Source organism: Sebastes fasciatus, chromosome 6, assembly GCF_043250625.1.
Source record: "Sebastes fasciatus isolate fSebFas1 chromosome 6, fSebFas1.pri, whole genome shotgun sequence".
Taxonomy (NCBI): domain Eukaryota; kingdom Metazoa; phylum Chordata; class Actinopteri; order Perciformes; family Sebastidae; genus Sebastes; species Sebastes fasciatus.
The window spans coordinates 30,924,611-30,941,170 of NC_133800.1; the positions used below are offsets into that span (position 1 = coordinate 30,924,611).

The 16,560-nt window shown below is 40.2% G+C and overlaps 1 protein-coding gene across 1 annotated transcript in view; it reads right to left on the bottom strand.

Moving 5' to 3' along the window:
* tmem8b (transmembrane protein 8B) overlaps positions 1-10,407 on the bottom strand; it is a 44,907-nt gene extending 34,500 nt beyond the window's left edge. The window contains exons 1-3 of the mRNA XM_074639188.1: positions 10,207-10,407; positions 3,826-4,015; positions 3,027-3,234 (exon numbers count right to left, since the gene is read on the bottom strand). Of these exons, the coding sequence (XP_074495289.1) occupies positions 3,027-3,234; positions 3,826-4,015; positions 10,207-10,291 (483 nt within the window). The 5' untranslated portion in view covers positions 10,292-10,407. The remainder of the gene's footprint in view (positions 1-3,026; positions 3,235-3,825; positions 4,016-10,206) is intronic.
* Positions 10,408-16,560: the final 6,153 nt, after the last annotated feature.

The following is a 16,560-nucleotide window of genomic DNA, read 5'->3' on the forward strand; positions in this document are numbered from 1 at the left end:
ATATCCAGCATTTAATAAAAAGCTAATATATCATGTCAAACCCTCATTTTAATGATCATCATAAACCGGTAAGATCTTTTTAAGTAAGTGAGAGAAAGGATTCCCCTCCAATTGTGACTAATTATATTATTATATTAAAGGCACTATATGCAAATTTTATAGGATACTGTATCTATTGCCTCTTAACAGCTCTCAGCCGGCTCGCAACTAACAGCGCTAACAGTGAAAACAGCAGCAACACAGCTAACAGTGTTAACTGAGGGGGGAATCGGAGGATGGGGACCCTTCGCTTACGCAACGACGCTGTCTGTCGGGACGGCGTTATCAGCTGTAACCGCCGTATGAGAGCGAAGCAGAGTAGCGGCCGTGAGCGGCTCACATGCAGTAACATGCACTAAAAATCACGCACAGCCGGCCCGGCGATGTCAACAAAGCACAGAGAAGCTCAGATTACTGTACAACACAAACAGAAGATAAGCGACTTCATTCTCTGCTCAGGTAGACATTGCTCTTCAATATCTTTACATAGTAAATATTTGTTTGCTGCTATATAAATGCTCTGGATATCGTATAGAGCACCTTTAAAGGAAAATCTTGCCAAATTTTGTGCAAATAAACGATGTCAAGCTTCCCTTCGTGTTACGGCGGTGAGGGAAACAGGAAAGCCAAACATCGTTCATTTGCACGTACCACCCACACTGCAACAATACAACGTTTAGGAGTCTTTTTCCACAAGCCTTGCTTTTATAAATATGTATTAATCGCTATTATCATTTCCCATTAATTTTCTCCTTTTCTCTTTGCACGATGTGTAATGACTTCTAATCAGGATATGAAATACCTGGTCATCTGGACTGTAACCAATATTGCCTCTAGTCTTCTTAAAGACATAACGAGATAAAAATAAACATATCAGTTATTCCAAGGAGGTATACAACAGGTCAAATACTTCTCAGAAAGATATGCCTGAATGAAATATGTATGATCACATACAGAGAATCTTGACTCTCCAGTCTTGCGAAGGACATTTCAGCAGGTATTTGACAGAGAATACAGTTTATCACTGCTTCTTTGTCCTTATATCCTGTGTGCTCAAGTTCAGTATTTGACTGAGATGGTTATAAATGCAGCATGCATTCCCCCTGTTCTGCTTGCATTGCTTTCACCCGTGTTTCCTTTCTGAACTGATAACATCACATCTTGGTTGCTATAAAAATTGCTTCAGAAAGCAGAATGCGGAAAAAGGTGTGTTATTTCCATCTATACGGTGTGTCATTGGAGGCCGGTCACATTTTAGCCAGAGACGCTTCTATTCTCAGCGCCCCCAAAGCAAACCAATTCTTTTGTACATCCAATGTTGATAGCAACTTTTGATGATATTTTTGATTGTTGTGTATTCCAAGTGCACTTGTGCCAGCCCGTGGAAACCACAAAGGAAGCACAACTGAACGCCATGCCAGTGAAAAATAAATTGCCTGAAATGGAAATCAGCAGGTGTTTTTTATGTGGCCAAATAGGAGAACATGATGAGATGAAGAAATACTCTAAAGAGGCAGAAGCCTCTTTAAGCTCTGCAGCACAAGCAGGAATACTAATCTCAACCAACATTTACATCATTTTTATTAGATTTTCTTTCCACCATGAAGGGGAGGTAAGTAACCGTGAAGAAAATATTTTAGACGTAAATCTCATTTAAGTTATCTTAAATAACACTTTCACATAAATCAGCTTTCGTTTTACCAGTCTCCGTTAGTGAGTGATGTATACCAGAACACTGACTCAAGCTTTTCATTTGCTGCTCTAAACAGACGATGCTTGATGTGATTTTTTTCTCCATGCTGACGGTGTGGCTCTATGGGTGGCAATGGTGATCTGTCTGACTGACATATCTCACATACAATTTATGAATGATTGTACATACATTCATGGTCCTCGGGGGGATGAATCACAATAACTTTGGTTATCTCCTGACTTTTTCTCTAGCGCCACCATGAGGTTGACATTTTTAGTAATTAGTGAACGTCTCAAAAGCTATTAGATGGATTGCCATGAAATTTGGTATGTACATTTATGGCACCTTGAGGATAAATCCTACTGACTAAGGTAATTCTCTGACTTTTATCTAGCACCACCAGCAGGTAAAATGTTTAATTTATGTAGTGAAATATCTCAACATTTATCAGATAGATTGGCGTAAAACTTGTGTCTAGCGCAACGTATCCTCATACAACGGTTCGTATGATATCTTACGAAAAGTTATTCCTCATTTTTCACGCGTTTTCCTACGAATGTCCAGCAACACGTGACAATTTCCACTGGTTACATGCATACAATATTTTCAAAATAAACTTCCGTCTTCACAGGAAACAACTTGGTTAGGTTTAGGAAAAGATCGTGGTTTGGGTTAAGAATAACTACGGAAGTGGCGTTACTTAAGTATGGAAGTTCCGTTACAAATAAATCAACTTCTGGTTTCACACAGGGTACGAACACCAGTCTCCTGGGCAAAAGTCCGGTGTTTTTTAATCCACCCGACACCCTCCCTACGCGATGTTTGTTGCTCTTTATACTTCCTGGTTCCGTGAAAGTCTCTTTCTAGAGCCAGTGTTTGGTTAGTCCATTGTGGGCTTCTGTAGAAACATGCTGCTCCCAACAAACACCTGCTCCCTATGTAGATATGAAGGGCTCATTCTAAGCTAATGAAAACACAACTATTCTGAGTTTCAGGTGATTATACACTAATCAAAACCTAGATATGAATATTATATTTCTACTAATAGTTCCCCCAAAATGTTACACACTGTTCCTTTAACTGACTATATGGCTGAACAGACAAACAAAAGAGCGTCATCTACAGAAGACAGTTTTGTCCAGTGTTTGTCTATAAGTGGACCTCTGGGAGATGCAGTGCAGAAACAACATAGTGACCAATGTCAGCACCAACTGCATTGCCAAAATCACAACTCAGAGATTCAAATTCAAACATGAAACTGTGATGTTTACTTGTGATAAATGTTCAGGCTCACCTTGACTGAGATCTTGCCTTCATCCTTGGGTAAATGTGCGGCTAGGAACCAGTCTCCAGGGAGCGGGCTGGTCACGTTGAATGCTCCCGTTGTACGGTTTGGAAGAGTCCAGGTAAGAGTCACAGCAAAGGATCCTGGGACGACTGTATCCCGAGGGAAGCGGGTGTACAGGGGGTTGATTACTGGAGGAGCCCCAGACCTGAAGTACCTATTAATCACAAAGCCGAAACACAATCCCTGTTAGGCCTAATATTTCCACAGACAACAGAGGCATCTGCCAAACATAAAAGGCATCCATAAGAACAGCTGACAGCATGAGCACAGATGGCATCTTCTATTTAAAATGTGAAAAATTAAAATCCAAAACATTAATAATCATATCCATTACTACATATCTGAATGTGATAACTGAGCCCACGTCAATCACAACATCACAGGGACACAGAAGAGTCACCTGAGATACCGGCTCTCATGACTACTTACCAATATGATAAATATAGACAGGTAAAATTAAAAGTTAAATGCAGCTAATGCTTTAACAGCAGTTGCCTCCATATGTCGAGGCTGCCGGTAATAGCTGACAGTGCTCGGGTTGAACCAGCTGCTATAACCCTTTTCCCCCCAAAGGTAAAGTGTATGAGAATCTTATTGTTATCTATTTATACCCTAGGGAAGGAGCAGACTTTGGCTTCTAAGTGTCTAAATTCAACAAAAGAACAACAAAAAGAAAGGCTTCAAGCTAAACACAAGCAACTCCAGAGAGAGGAAAAAGATGTTTTGACAACGTCATAAGTCTTACACAGTCACATTGCGGTTTGGGCAGCTGTCTCCGAACGTGCCCCCTTGCTCCTTGAAGGTGATGAGGTTCCATACGGCCATCATGGTGTCGTCAGGCACATTGAAGTGGAACAGTTCCACACTGGCGAAGGAGTTGAAAGCATTCAGCTTACGAGGCGTACGGGTGAAGTATTCAGTCACAAAAAGGCAATCTGTTGGGAACAGAACCAGAGGAAAGTCTCCTTGAATAGCTGTGAGAATAAATACAAGGAACACATGAGATAACTTCATTTAGAAAATTAATGTGTTGCCTACAGTTGAGTGTACAGCCATGCTCGGGCTGTGAGGCTGTACTTAGGCACACCACTGCTTCGTAAAAATGTAAAAGTTATTAGATTAATCATATACATACAGGTACAAACATGAAATTTGACCTCTGCATTAAAGCCACCCTAACACATTTAGGCGCAGTGAGCTGCTGTAATGCGCTCGGGGGAAACTTGGGGTTTAGCGTCTCGCTCAAGGACACTTCGACATGCAGACAGTCGGAGCCGGGGATCAAACCGCCAACCATGTAGTTAAAGGACGACCATCTCAACCCACTGAGCTACAGCCGCCCTGAGCTTTGAGCTTTGAGTTCACGATGTGTTACTGTGCTAAAACATTTACAATTACAATGCAAATGAGCTATTGTTAAGCAGCTATAATGTGTAACCATGTATACCATCTGGTGTGTTAGCATGCTAACATTTGCTAATTTGCATTACACACAAAGTTCAGATGAGGCTGATGGGGATGCCATTAGTTTTGCAGGTATTTTGCAGTGGCCAACCTCCGGGTCTGAAAAGTGAAGCCAATGCGCCTTAAACTTGTATTCTTTCTAATAGCCAGCAGGGGGCGACTCCTCTGGTTGCAAAAAGAAGTCTGATTGTATAGAAGTCTATGAGAAAATGAGCCTACTTCTCACTTGATTTATTACCTCAGTAAACATTGTAAACATGAGTTTATGGTCTCAATCACTAGTGTGTTTTCAGTTCATGAAAGTTAATTGTAACATTTTGGTCACCTAAAAATATCTTATTCAGCGTTAGGTTGTACTTAGCTCCACCCTCTCGTGTCACTTATGGTTGCAAAAAAACCAAGATGGCGACAGCCAAAAACCAAGATGGCGACGGCTTCAAAACGGTAGTCCACAAACCAATGGGTGACTACGTCCAATTCTTATATACAGTATATAGTATTTTGTCATAAACCAAAGTATTGGACAATTTGAAATTTTGACCTGACGATGGCACTAGATATAAAAGTCAGGGGATCATCAATGTGTTGACAAGCGTTAGGTTTCACTTTCACTTTGAAGCATAGTTCGCGTAGTTTGCGTCTTTGAGTTCTTTAAAAGTGCTATATAAGTTGAATTTATTATTATTATTAGTTATTTTAAGCCAAAACACAATGTTTTACAAGAGATTTTGTTGCCTAAATCTAAAGAAGCCTTTTTGTTTGTGTTCAAAACGTAACGTTTCCTTCAGTTTTATATGTTAGAACGTGTTGCTTTTAAGTTTCACTTTCACTTTTACAACGCAGTAGGCATAGTAGGCCCCTACTGACACACATCTATGGTGCTTATAGCGACTGATAACGCCTATTTAATGGCCTGATAACATTCAAATTGGGTGCTACTGGTGGCACTAGATAAAAAGTCATGAGACCACCAAAGTCATTTGAATTCTTCTTCTGGTGACAATTGGTATCTGTACAAAATTCCATGGCAACCCATCCAGTATTTGTGGAGAGATTTCAGTCTGAACCAAAGTGCTGGACCGATCCACCGACAGACAGACCGTGGCTGACAATGAGTTAAGACTCCTGCTTATAAACAGTGAATCCCGAGTACAAACATTTACCAATTTGTCAGCACTATCATTCTTGTAAACAGAACAGAGGCATAAGCAGACGCTCCGTCTTAAGTCCATAATAACAAGCTTCTCCTTGAACCCGGCAAACTGTCGAGAGCTAGATCATCTAAATATGCGATCGCAGACATTAACTCCTTTTAAAGCAGCTGAGGGAGATGTACGTATGCAGGCTCACTCGCGTCCTGCATAATGTCAAATCCTTGGATTACATCCACCGAAGGCTCTGCATATAAAAGCAGCAGAACAAGTGGCAGGTGTAATCTGCCATATTACCTACATGAGCCATCGAGCTGCACCCAGCGGGTGGGCAAAATCTGGGGGAAATGGAGTGTGAGTCAGTTAATTGCTATACTAGAACATGCTGCATCTCTTAGACAAGTCTTATCATAAATATAAACATAAGTAGATAAGGAAGAAGAAGCAGTATTTCATTGTTGATGTTTCACTGGAGGAGAATGTTTTCCATTTGCAGCACACTCCCTTTATGTTTATGCATATCAGCCATTTCTACCATCTGTACTTGGAAAATCTGTGGCGATGGCGTGTTTTTGTTTTGTTTTGGGGGATAATTTATCTCACCTGCAATTTGTACACAAACAGTAAAATCTCCTTAAACTGTTTGCAGGATGCTATGAAAAGCCTGTGCCTCTAAAACAGCATGAGCCCAATTCATGTAAGAGTTGTAGCGACACAGTAAGCGAGCTCGCCGTAATAATGCTGTCATTTGCAGCTGCACGCTTCGCTATTGCTTCTGCTTTTACCTTGATGATGACACGGAGTAAAGAAAACCAAGTGGCCCAGTCTACACTGACAAGGCGCTGAGGTGTGGATGCATAAAGGAAGAGGTTTTTCTTGAATGTGCAGTGTGTTTCTAATGCGTGTTAGGAAAAAAAAGAGAAAAATGGCTCTGCTCTGCTCCTCTCCCCCACACTATTACCAGCCCTCAAAGCTCGCGCTGGCTCTCACCTATGGAAGCAACCTTGAATACTAAAGACGCAGAATAAGGAGGCAGAAACTCAAAAGAATGAAGCAATCTTGCTGTCAAGAGCTAAAGCTTAATCCCATACAAAGCTCCCAGCCTTAATTTCACTCTCATCCTAGCCTTTCTCTGGTCCGCTATCTGCGCTATATGTGAGCCTTCTTTGCATTTACGCTCTTCTTTGCTCTTTTACATTGACACCTATATGACAGAGGCAGAGGAGGAACTGGTTCCATGTCACACACTGAACAGGTGGAGTGCATGTGGCACTAGTCTGCAGTAAACCGACTGTATGTTCTCAAAGAAACTGACAACAGATCACAGCCAACACCACTAAAAGGTAATGTAACCAGTTGATTACTTGTTAGTCGGACAGATGTGTGAGAGGAAAAAGTCACCAATTTTGCACATCTGGATATAAGACTTGTTATGGATGTGATCACACTATTCAGGATGAATTGCACATCATCCCCAGTTACAAGAAAATCACCATTAATTAGGGCTGTCCTGAATACCATTGTTTGGGCTTCGAAGCTTCGGTGAGAAATATTCGAAGGTATTCGGAGCTTCGCGGTGCAGCAGGCTGACCTGTTCATCTGTCTGTCTGTCTCCATCTCCACCGTTTCAGTGCCGCTGCTGCACTACTGTACACACACTCACTTCTACACGCAACAAACAGAAATAAATAATAATGAATGTTGAATGTGAGTCATGTTGTGGGATTATTCCTTATTTCATGGGTTATTTTGGGATTGATACATTATTAGAAACGAACAACAAAGCATTCAAATACTGATTTGGAGGTCAATTACCATGGCAACGGTTGAAGCTTCGAAGCATTCAGGTCCATTAATACATCAAAAATAAGCTTACACACACTCTAAATCCGTAGCTGGGGGTCAGGACCCCACAAGGGGGTTGTGAGATGATTAAGGAGCTAAATAGGAATTAAGAAAATCAAATTCCTGCTATATCAAATTCTGTTTATTTTTCACACTTTATCCAATCGTTGCTTTTGTAGTTTCACCTCTTCAGCATAGAGAAATGATTCAGGTATTTCTTCAATTGAACTGATCTTAAAGACATTTGAGTAGTAAATAGATGCTGCTTTGTATTAACCAATGGTCTAAATAGATGTGTTTTGGTATGTGGAAATGGCTGACAAAGGTCACTGTACCAGAATGCATCTATTTAATAAAAGCCTTGACAGTGTGCAGCAGATTCATTTTGTTATTTTTCAGTCACAGGTGTGCAAAAATACTTTTCTTTTTCGTGTTGTTTACGTCAATGGACTGTAAATGGTCAATAATCTGAGATAGCATATAATGAAGAAGAAATTGGGAGTGCTGCACTGGGTCAGGAAACTCGGTGTTGGAAATGTTGAAGTAAAAAAAAACAGGTGTTCTTCAAGGATGGGGCAAGTAGTCAAATAAAAATAAAGAACAGTGCCTGTCCAGCTCATCAGGTGACACTCTGATGAAGACTTGTTGACTTGAAACATGTTGATGGGTGCTGTCCATGTCTGAATAAAGGATTTTTAATTCACAATCAGAGAGCCTCGGATATCTTACAGACTGCCATCCTATACCAAAGACTTCCTTTCAAAGTAAGATTGACAGTCACTGTTCTTTATATCTATTCTGAAATAGCATTAGTGAAATTAGTCAAATACCATTAATGGTAATTGTCACAACCTTGTGTTTGCCAGATTTCACATTACAATTACAATTCTTCATGTTGTGTATTTTGTGAGGTACATAAAGCTGGATACAGCTACACTCGATTGACAGGTTACATGTCAGCATCTTAGGTTGTTGTGACAGATTAAACACATGAATGAAACCCACATGCCAAGCTATTATTAGAAAAATAAAATAATAAACATGCACATCTATTTTTAAACCTCCTCTGTGCGAAGAAAGAAAAAAGATTCAGCAGAGAAAATGTCTCGGTGACACTCCAGCAGCAGCCACACGCTGTAACTACGCTTAATATGAAGGTGTAAACATGCCAACATATTTAATATGCTTGCTTGTTTGCCAGCTAAATAAAGACATTTAAAGATAAAGGCAGCAGGAGTGCTTACAGGCGTTCTTACAGCACCGTTCTGCATTCAGTAATCTCAGTAATCTTCAATGAGCGCCTCCCAACCACTGTTTTACTCTGTTAGAGGCTTAATACAGACATAATCCTGCTTTTTGTCATCTCAACTAGAGATTTATACGTGAATGCTGAGCAGGATAGTCTTTGAACTGTTTTTTTTTTGCAACAGCAGCGTAGGTAAAGGTTGCTTTTCGAAATTCCTCCTCTATTAGCACGATTTTGTAGGATTTTAAAATCTTTAAAAAACAGAAGTACCATCTGTAACAACAATTATTCTTCAAACACTTCATCCTAAGTGGATAAACTGACTTCCAGCTGATCATCGAGACAACAAGCATTCAAATAAACAAGCAAAATCATTGAATTCTGCATTCAAGACCCAAATATCACTTTGATTTTCCTCACTGTGATGCTAAAAAAGCATCCAGGGAGTCCAGGAAAAAGGAGGTTAAAGGGGGACATTGATCTGACGGACTTCAACCAAGTCCAAGGATTTAGCAAAACTGGTGGAGAGGAACAGCAACAAGTCTGTCAGGGGGACTGCAACATCCTCACACAGACCTAGAGGGTCTCACACAGACCTAGAGGGTCTCACACAGACCTAGAGGGTCTTCTGTGGCCATGCACAGCCAGTGCAGCGTGTGCTGCTGGAGGTATATGGATGCATTGTTGTCTCACTACTGAGCTCTGAGTTTTTTGTTTCACACCTCTGTCTTGAAACAGCAAAGACATCTTGGTGAATGGAGACCACATACCATTCTTTTTTTTTTTTTTTTAAAGGAAATACATAATCATTAAGAAAAATAAAAAATATCAAGTCACATTTTAAGATATGAGGAGCTGAAATCAAATGGATTTCAAAGATTTAACTTAAATATTGCCACATTATTCAAGTGCTTATTTTCAATTAAATTAAAAACACTGCCTTATTGTCCAATGAATATGCATTATGCCAACATGTCTTAACTTGTCTTTTCCCTTCTTTAACAAAGCAAAAACAACAGCAAACAAATTAACAAACCAAAAGGCAACAACAATGAAAGCAGCCCTGGTGTGTTTTTTCCTGTGGCCACATCCAGCACCTCAGCATCGTAGCGTGTATATATACAACCTATAGGAGCATCTGTCAATGTGTTGCGTGCCATAATTAGCAGCAGTCTGTCCCCATGCGTCACGGACACTGAAGCCAGTCTGTGTTCCTAAAAACGGGGTTGTTTGGTGGCTAAAAGAAACAGCAGCAGCAGCAGCTGTGGATGTTTAAGAGACTGCATTCAGACCTGCAGACAGGATCCGATGCTGCTGCTGCTGCTGCTGCTGCTGGTGGATTTCAGCACCCCCGACAAAAGGAACAGCTCCCAGTGAATCAAAGCAACACACAGTGAATGAAAGCATGAACGCAACTCACCTCCGAGCGCGCACAGAAAGGTGTAAACCAGCAAGAGGAGCCTCGGAGGACTCCATCCTGAGCCCGGACGCTCCAGCTGCCACATCGTTCAAAAGCTCAATATTTCAGTGGAGGGGCTCCAGCCCGGGTGCAGTTCTCAGTTCGCTGTGCTGGTCTACATTTTTTCAGTTTTTTTTTTTTTTTTTTCTTGCCAACGACCAGCTGTTTGTGCATGACGTAATTGAGACGACGGTGGGACAGCGCCTCCCCTTTGGCTTTGATTTGACAACCTCAATATGTCGACTTATCTCATTGGACCTGCGGCCCTGTCAGTCCGGTGGACGGTGCACACGTACATTGCACCACAAGGCTCGTCACTCCGGCGTCCGGGCCACCACACACCACGCAGGGGCCGACGGAGAGAGGAGAGAGGAGAGCACCGAGCACCGAGGAGGAGGAGGCTGCTGCTGCTGGAGGCTGATACTCTTGCAGCCTCTTCACCCGGCAGCACGGACACTAAGTTATAGGGGAGAATAAAGCATCTGACCTGATGTGATCCTGCACACAACCTCTCAACTCACATACACATCTGTGTGTCCTGACTAATACACTACTGACTGTTTCTCTGGTGGACATGTGCAGCTTCTTCTGCATTGCAGTGGAATTCATGTGCAACAAAACACATACTTGTGTTTAGACCATGATTACTATCTTTTAATCAGTTCAATCATTAAGCTTTTTCTTTGTATTTTTATTATGTTAACCCCCCTTGTGACCTCTTTAACAGCTCAAACATCATTGTTTTATTATACTGATACTTGTACCTTTTCCTAATTTTGTGAGAATTGCTTGATTTTTTGGACTGATTGCATGTTTCAGAAGTCTGTATTGCTTCTGTGTGACTTCATACCAGGGATTTTTTTTGTACACTGCTCCTAATATACAAGGATGGGTTAAATGTAGTAGCTGAATTTCACTGTGTGCTATATACAGTGTGACAATAAAATTGGATTCATTCATTCTTTTTTACTTTTTTTTACGTATGTGATCAGAGTAGACAGTACTTTTCGCACCACACCACCACTCCTAAATCTCAAATAGGTGGATTTAGATTTCTGTTATTGTTTTATAACAGTAATTCACCCCAAATATAAAGTAATGTCACTATGTCACCCGGCAGCCGGGACACTAAGTTATAGGGGAGAATAAAGCATCTGACCTGATGTGATCCTGCACACAACCTCTCAACTCACATACACATCTGTGTGTCCTGATAAATACACTACTGACTGTTTCTCTGGTGGACATGTGCAGCTTCTTCTGCATTGCAGTGGATTTCATGTGCAACAAAACATACTACACCAAGATTACTATCTATTAATCAGTTGCAATCATTAAGCTTTTTCTTTGTATTTTCATTGTGTTAACCCCCTGTGACCTCTTTAACAGCTCAAACCACATTGTTTTATTACACTGATACTTGCACCTTTTCCTAATTTTATGATTTTTGGACTGATAGCATGTTTCAGAAGTCTGCATTGCTTCTGTGTGACTTCATACAAGGGGTTTTTACCTCTTTTTTTTGTTTACACTGCTCTTAATATACTAGGATGGGTTAAATGCAGTAGCTGAATTTCACTTTGTAGTTCCAGTGGATTTCATGTGCCACAAAACAGATACTTGTGTTTAGATCAAGATTACTATCTATTAATCAGTTGCAATCATTAAGCTTTTTCTTTGCATTTTCATTATGTTATCCCCACTGTGCCCTCTTTAACAGATCAAACATCATTGTTTTATTACACTGATACTTGTACCTTTTCCCTAATTATGTGAGAATTGCTTATAAACTGCCTTTAAACATGCACTATCTGCCTTTAAACATGCACTATCTGCAACATCTTGGACTCTGACCACTGGCGCACTTTACACTTACTTTACACTATACATCCTATATACCACTTTATAGACTGCACATATGCACATATTACATTTATTTATTGTACATACAACATTTATTTATTGACAGACTGTACACACTATGTTCACCCATTCACTCTGTATCTTTTATATCTCTATTGTTTTTATAATTGTTGTATACCTTTACCTCTCCTGTGTTTCACTCTGTTTGCTGATTGCTGCTTTGACACCTGAATTTCCCTCCGGGGATTAATAAAGGTTCATCTTATCTTATCTTATCTTATCTTAAACATGATTTTTTGGACTGATAGCATGTTTCAGTAGTCTGCATTACTTCTGTGTGATTTCATACAAGAGATTTATTTTTTTACACTGCTCCTAATATACTAGGATGGGTTAAATGCAGTAGCTGAATTTCACTGTGTGCTGTGCTGTGTTATGTAAAAATGTGTGACAGTAAAATTGGATTTATTCATTTCTTTACGTATCTGTGATCAGAGTAGACAGTACTTTTCACACCACACCACCACTCCTAAATCTCAAATAGGTGGATTTAGATTTCTGTTATTGTTTTATAACAGTAATTCACCCCAAATATTAAGTAATGTCTCTATGAAGGACATGTCAACAAGAGGAATATAACATATAAAACATGACATTTGGTGATAAAACAATGTTTTATGGTTATAGATTGTATTTTTTCACCTACATCAAGTCCAATTTCTGTCAAAGGGATGGTAGAGCTGCAATGATTAATTGACAAATTGATTAGTTGTCAACTATTGAATTAATCACCAACTATTTTGATAATCAATTAAGTATTTTTTTTAAGAAAAAATAAGTCTTAATTCTCCGATTCCAGCTTCTTAAATGTGAATATTTTCTGGTTTCTTTCCTCCTCTATGACAGTAAACTGAATATCTTTGAGTTGTGGACAAAACAAGACATTTGGGGACCTCATCTTGGGCTTTGGGAAACACTGATCGACATTTTCTGACATTTTATAGACAAAATAACTAATCGATTAATCGAATGCTTAATCAACAGATTAATCAACAATAATAAGAATCGTTAGTTGCAGCCCTAGATGGGTTAGATAATGGTTTTTAATAGGGTCAGATGGAAATAAAAAAAGGTTGAAGGAAAAATATTGGTTGTTTTTGGAATTATTACAAGTATTTTACACACACAGCAGTGGGGTATGTAACAAAACAATGACGAAGTAAAGCCAAGGTTAACTAAATCAAATGGGCCAATAATGACATTAACATAGTTGCACTGAACTGAAAATGAGGCTATCAAAATGATTGCATTTTTGTTATTAAGTTTTATTCTGATTAAAAAACAATGCATATCTTTTCCTTCTAAATGAATACACAACTAGTTTGAAATATTCATTTTAAGCACAATCCATTTCCATCCAGGAGCTGGACATTATAGTGACTCAAACTCTCAGTCGTGATTATTTTTAGGCTGTGGGGTGACTTCAACATGAGTCATAACTGTCCAAGACGATCTGTCAAGAGAGTGAATGAGCTCCTGAATCAGGTTGGGTATAATCTACTTGACATAAATGAATCATTAAACTGAATTGTTCGCACTGAACTATGAAGAAATGTCTAGGAGGTTAAGAATGATAAGTAGGCGGAATTTCACTTTATGACAAGATTTTGCTGACTTCAAACTAACCCGACTCACATCACACTTGTGTTTTTGGGGGTAAATTAGTTCACAGTTAAAGCTGCAGTCGGTGACTTTCAGCAAATATGATAAAAAGTTATTTTTATAAAACTGTCACTATGGCCTGACAGTATTGCATGAGACAGGTAATCTGAAAAAAGCATGTTCCTCTGTGTCCTCCTAGTGCTCCTAAAGAAATAAAAGAATATATTTTAGAATGGGGAATGTTTTTATATATTGCATCGCCTGTACGTTATATATTTTGACTTAGAATAGATTTTATTAAATGTTTGTCAAATGTCAACGTGTGCGTGCACAAGTTTCCGACGGGGGATTTCCAGTGGGTCGGGGGGACAGAGAAAGTCACGGAACGCATCAAAAATCCACAGTGCCGGGAGCACATTGGACAACGTGCTAGCTGTTCAAACTAAACAAAACTGGGGGGTCGCAAACACCAACCTGATTATTCGGGGGGCGGGGGGGGGGGGTCAACTCAAAAAGGTTGAAAATATGCTGTTACCGTAAAGTTTGTTCTGGCCGGTGGGCGGTGCTTGGTTTTGGCTCGACTGTTTTCAATATGGTGGCCGCGTCACAAACGTTCTCATTTTACAGCTAAACAGTACACTAAAGTATGTTTCTGAACACATTTGAGGAGAGAAATAGGCATTATAGTGACAGAATTTTGATTCATATTTGATCAGCGCTGCCTAGTTTGTCCGTTTGATTGAAGTTCACAAGCAGTGACTGACAGCTATGTTAGAGACTCCACAGATTTGATTGGTTGTTTTCACTCGGGCACATTGAAATCTTCCAAATGCACTAGGAGGACACAGAGGAACATGATTTTTTTTCACAAATTATCTGTCTCATGCACTACTGTCAGGATATAGTGACCGTTTTATAAAAAATAACTATCATATTTACTCAAAGTTACCGACTGCAGCTTTAAATCAACCAATCTGCCTGGAGTTCGTTTCCCTCAGGCTGCAACTGCTGACTACAGAACAGCCTGCTGTGAATTAACCTAATTTCTATGAACAGTAAACAGTCACAATGAGCCACATGACAAGGGTTTACTACAGGAATAATTAGTTTGTACTTTGTTGTTTGCCTAAACTGGAAGAGTACCAAGTTGACACCATTTCAGCCAGTTATTCATTCCCATCCAATCAATGTGTAGTCCAACTAAAAATCAAAAAAATATATTATGTAAAGTACATTTCCGTGACTAAGTTGGAAGAAATTACATACATTCCTGTCACTTTGATGAGGATATGGAACAATGCAACAAGAATACCTGAGAAACCTGCCCTGGGCGTCAAACACTGTCTCTTGGTCACGGCCATTAACGTTCGGTATGCAGTGCACCAGGCTTTCAAATAACTACAACATAAACCCATCCACGGCAACAGTAAACGCACAGGGAACGTGCTGTAGTGGCGTAGTTTAAAAGAGCAAAAGAGAAGCACAGGGCGGGCGGGAGGGGAGGTGGATGAGTCCAACACACACAGGCTTACCATCAGCTGTTCGTTCGTGTCCCGTGTTCACAACATCAAGTCACATTTCATTGAATAGACAGGAATTTTAAGCTTTGTGTCCTTCGTTAGCGGTAGACACCATTTATCTCTATAATGCAGAGACACTGGGTGAACATGCACAGCACTGATGGACACAAAATGGATTTCTAAGAGGAAAAGTCTTGTCGTCCTGTAGAGGTTAGTGCCAGGTTTGACACTTGACCCTTTTCAATGTGTAATATATGGTTTTGGTCCCAAGACATTCAAGTTTGGACACACTGACAGCACAAGTAGCTGCTAATGAGAGCATCTGTCTGTGTGTCTGGCAACCTGTCCCGATTGCCTTTAAATCCAGTGTGCGCTGGGGAAGGCTGTCATCCTCTAGGTTGTAAAGTGCTGTACAACCTCACAGCCAAAATACTTGACATCAAATCGAAAGCTTGCCAGATATTCTGACAAGACAAAAGGACAACCTCGTCCTCCTGTTAAAGGAGACCTGGAAGCCGCCCAGTGACGGATCATTACTGCAATTAAGAGCAGTCACGGTCAGAGAGAAAGGTCAGCTCATAAATCTAGAGTCAAATCATAAATCTTAATGAGACATTTCTTTCATCACATACCTTGAAAAACATGCACGAGACAACTTTTTTTAATCATTAGATCTCGACATCTCTGGAAAGTTTTTCTTGCTTCGGTAAAAATGTAACTTTTTAAACTGGTTCATGCTGTTTGGTAATGATCCCACAGTGACATTTGGTGGAAGAGGATGAAGTGAAAACCAGCGGACCACTTTTAAAAATTGGTGGTAGGAGATAGTGGAGGATGTGTGCCACCCACATACACACACACACACAGTTATTTCTGCTCTCCCTAAGGTGAGGCACTCTACAGCCACACAGTCATACACAGAGGAGCATGAAGGGCTTCAAGTTAAGCATTTTAACCAGCTGGCTTCATAGGAGGACATTCAAACATTCAAATCCACTGCTGCACCTAATCCTTAGCCACTAAAAGTCCTATGGAGGGAAAAAATGTAACTTGTTGCCAAAGTGAACTCAGATGGTCTCTATACCAATATGTGTGCAAACCAACTGTGTGCAGCTTGTTCAGTTAAAGAGATAAATTGACAAAATGGAGAAGGAGGGAGGGAAGGATAGGCTGGCCAGCTGGTAAAGTTAAGCACTCTTCCTCTGTGGCTCAGCGTCGGTACACAGCACACTCTGCCTGCAGGATGCAATCTATAAGACTACATCCTATT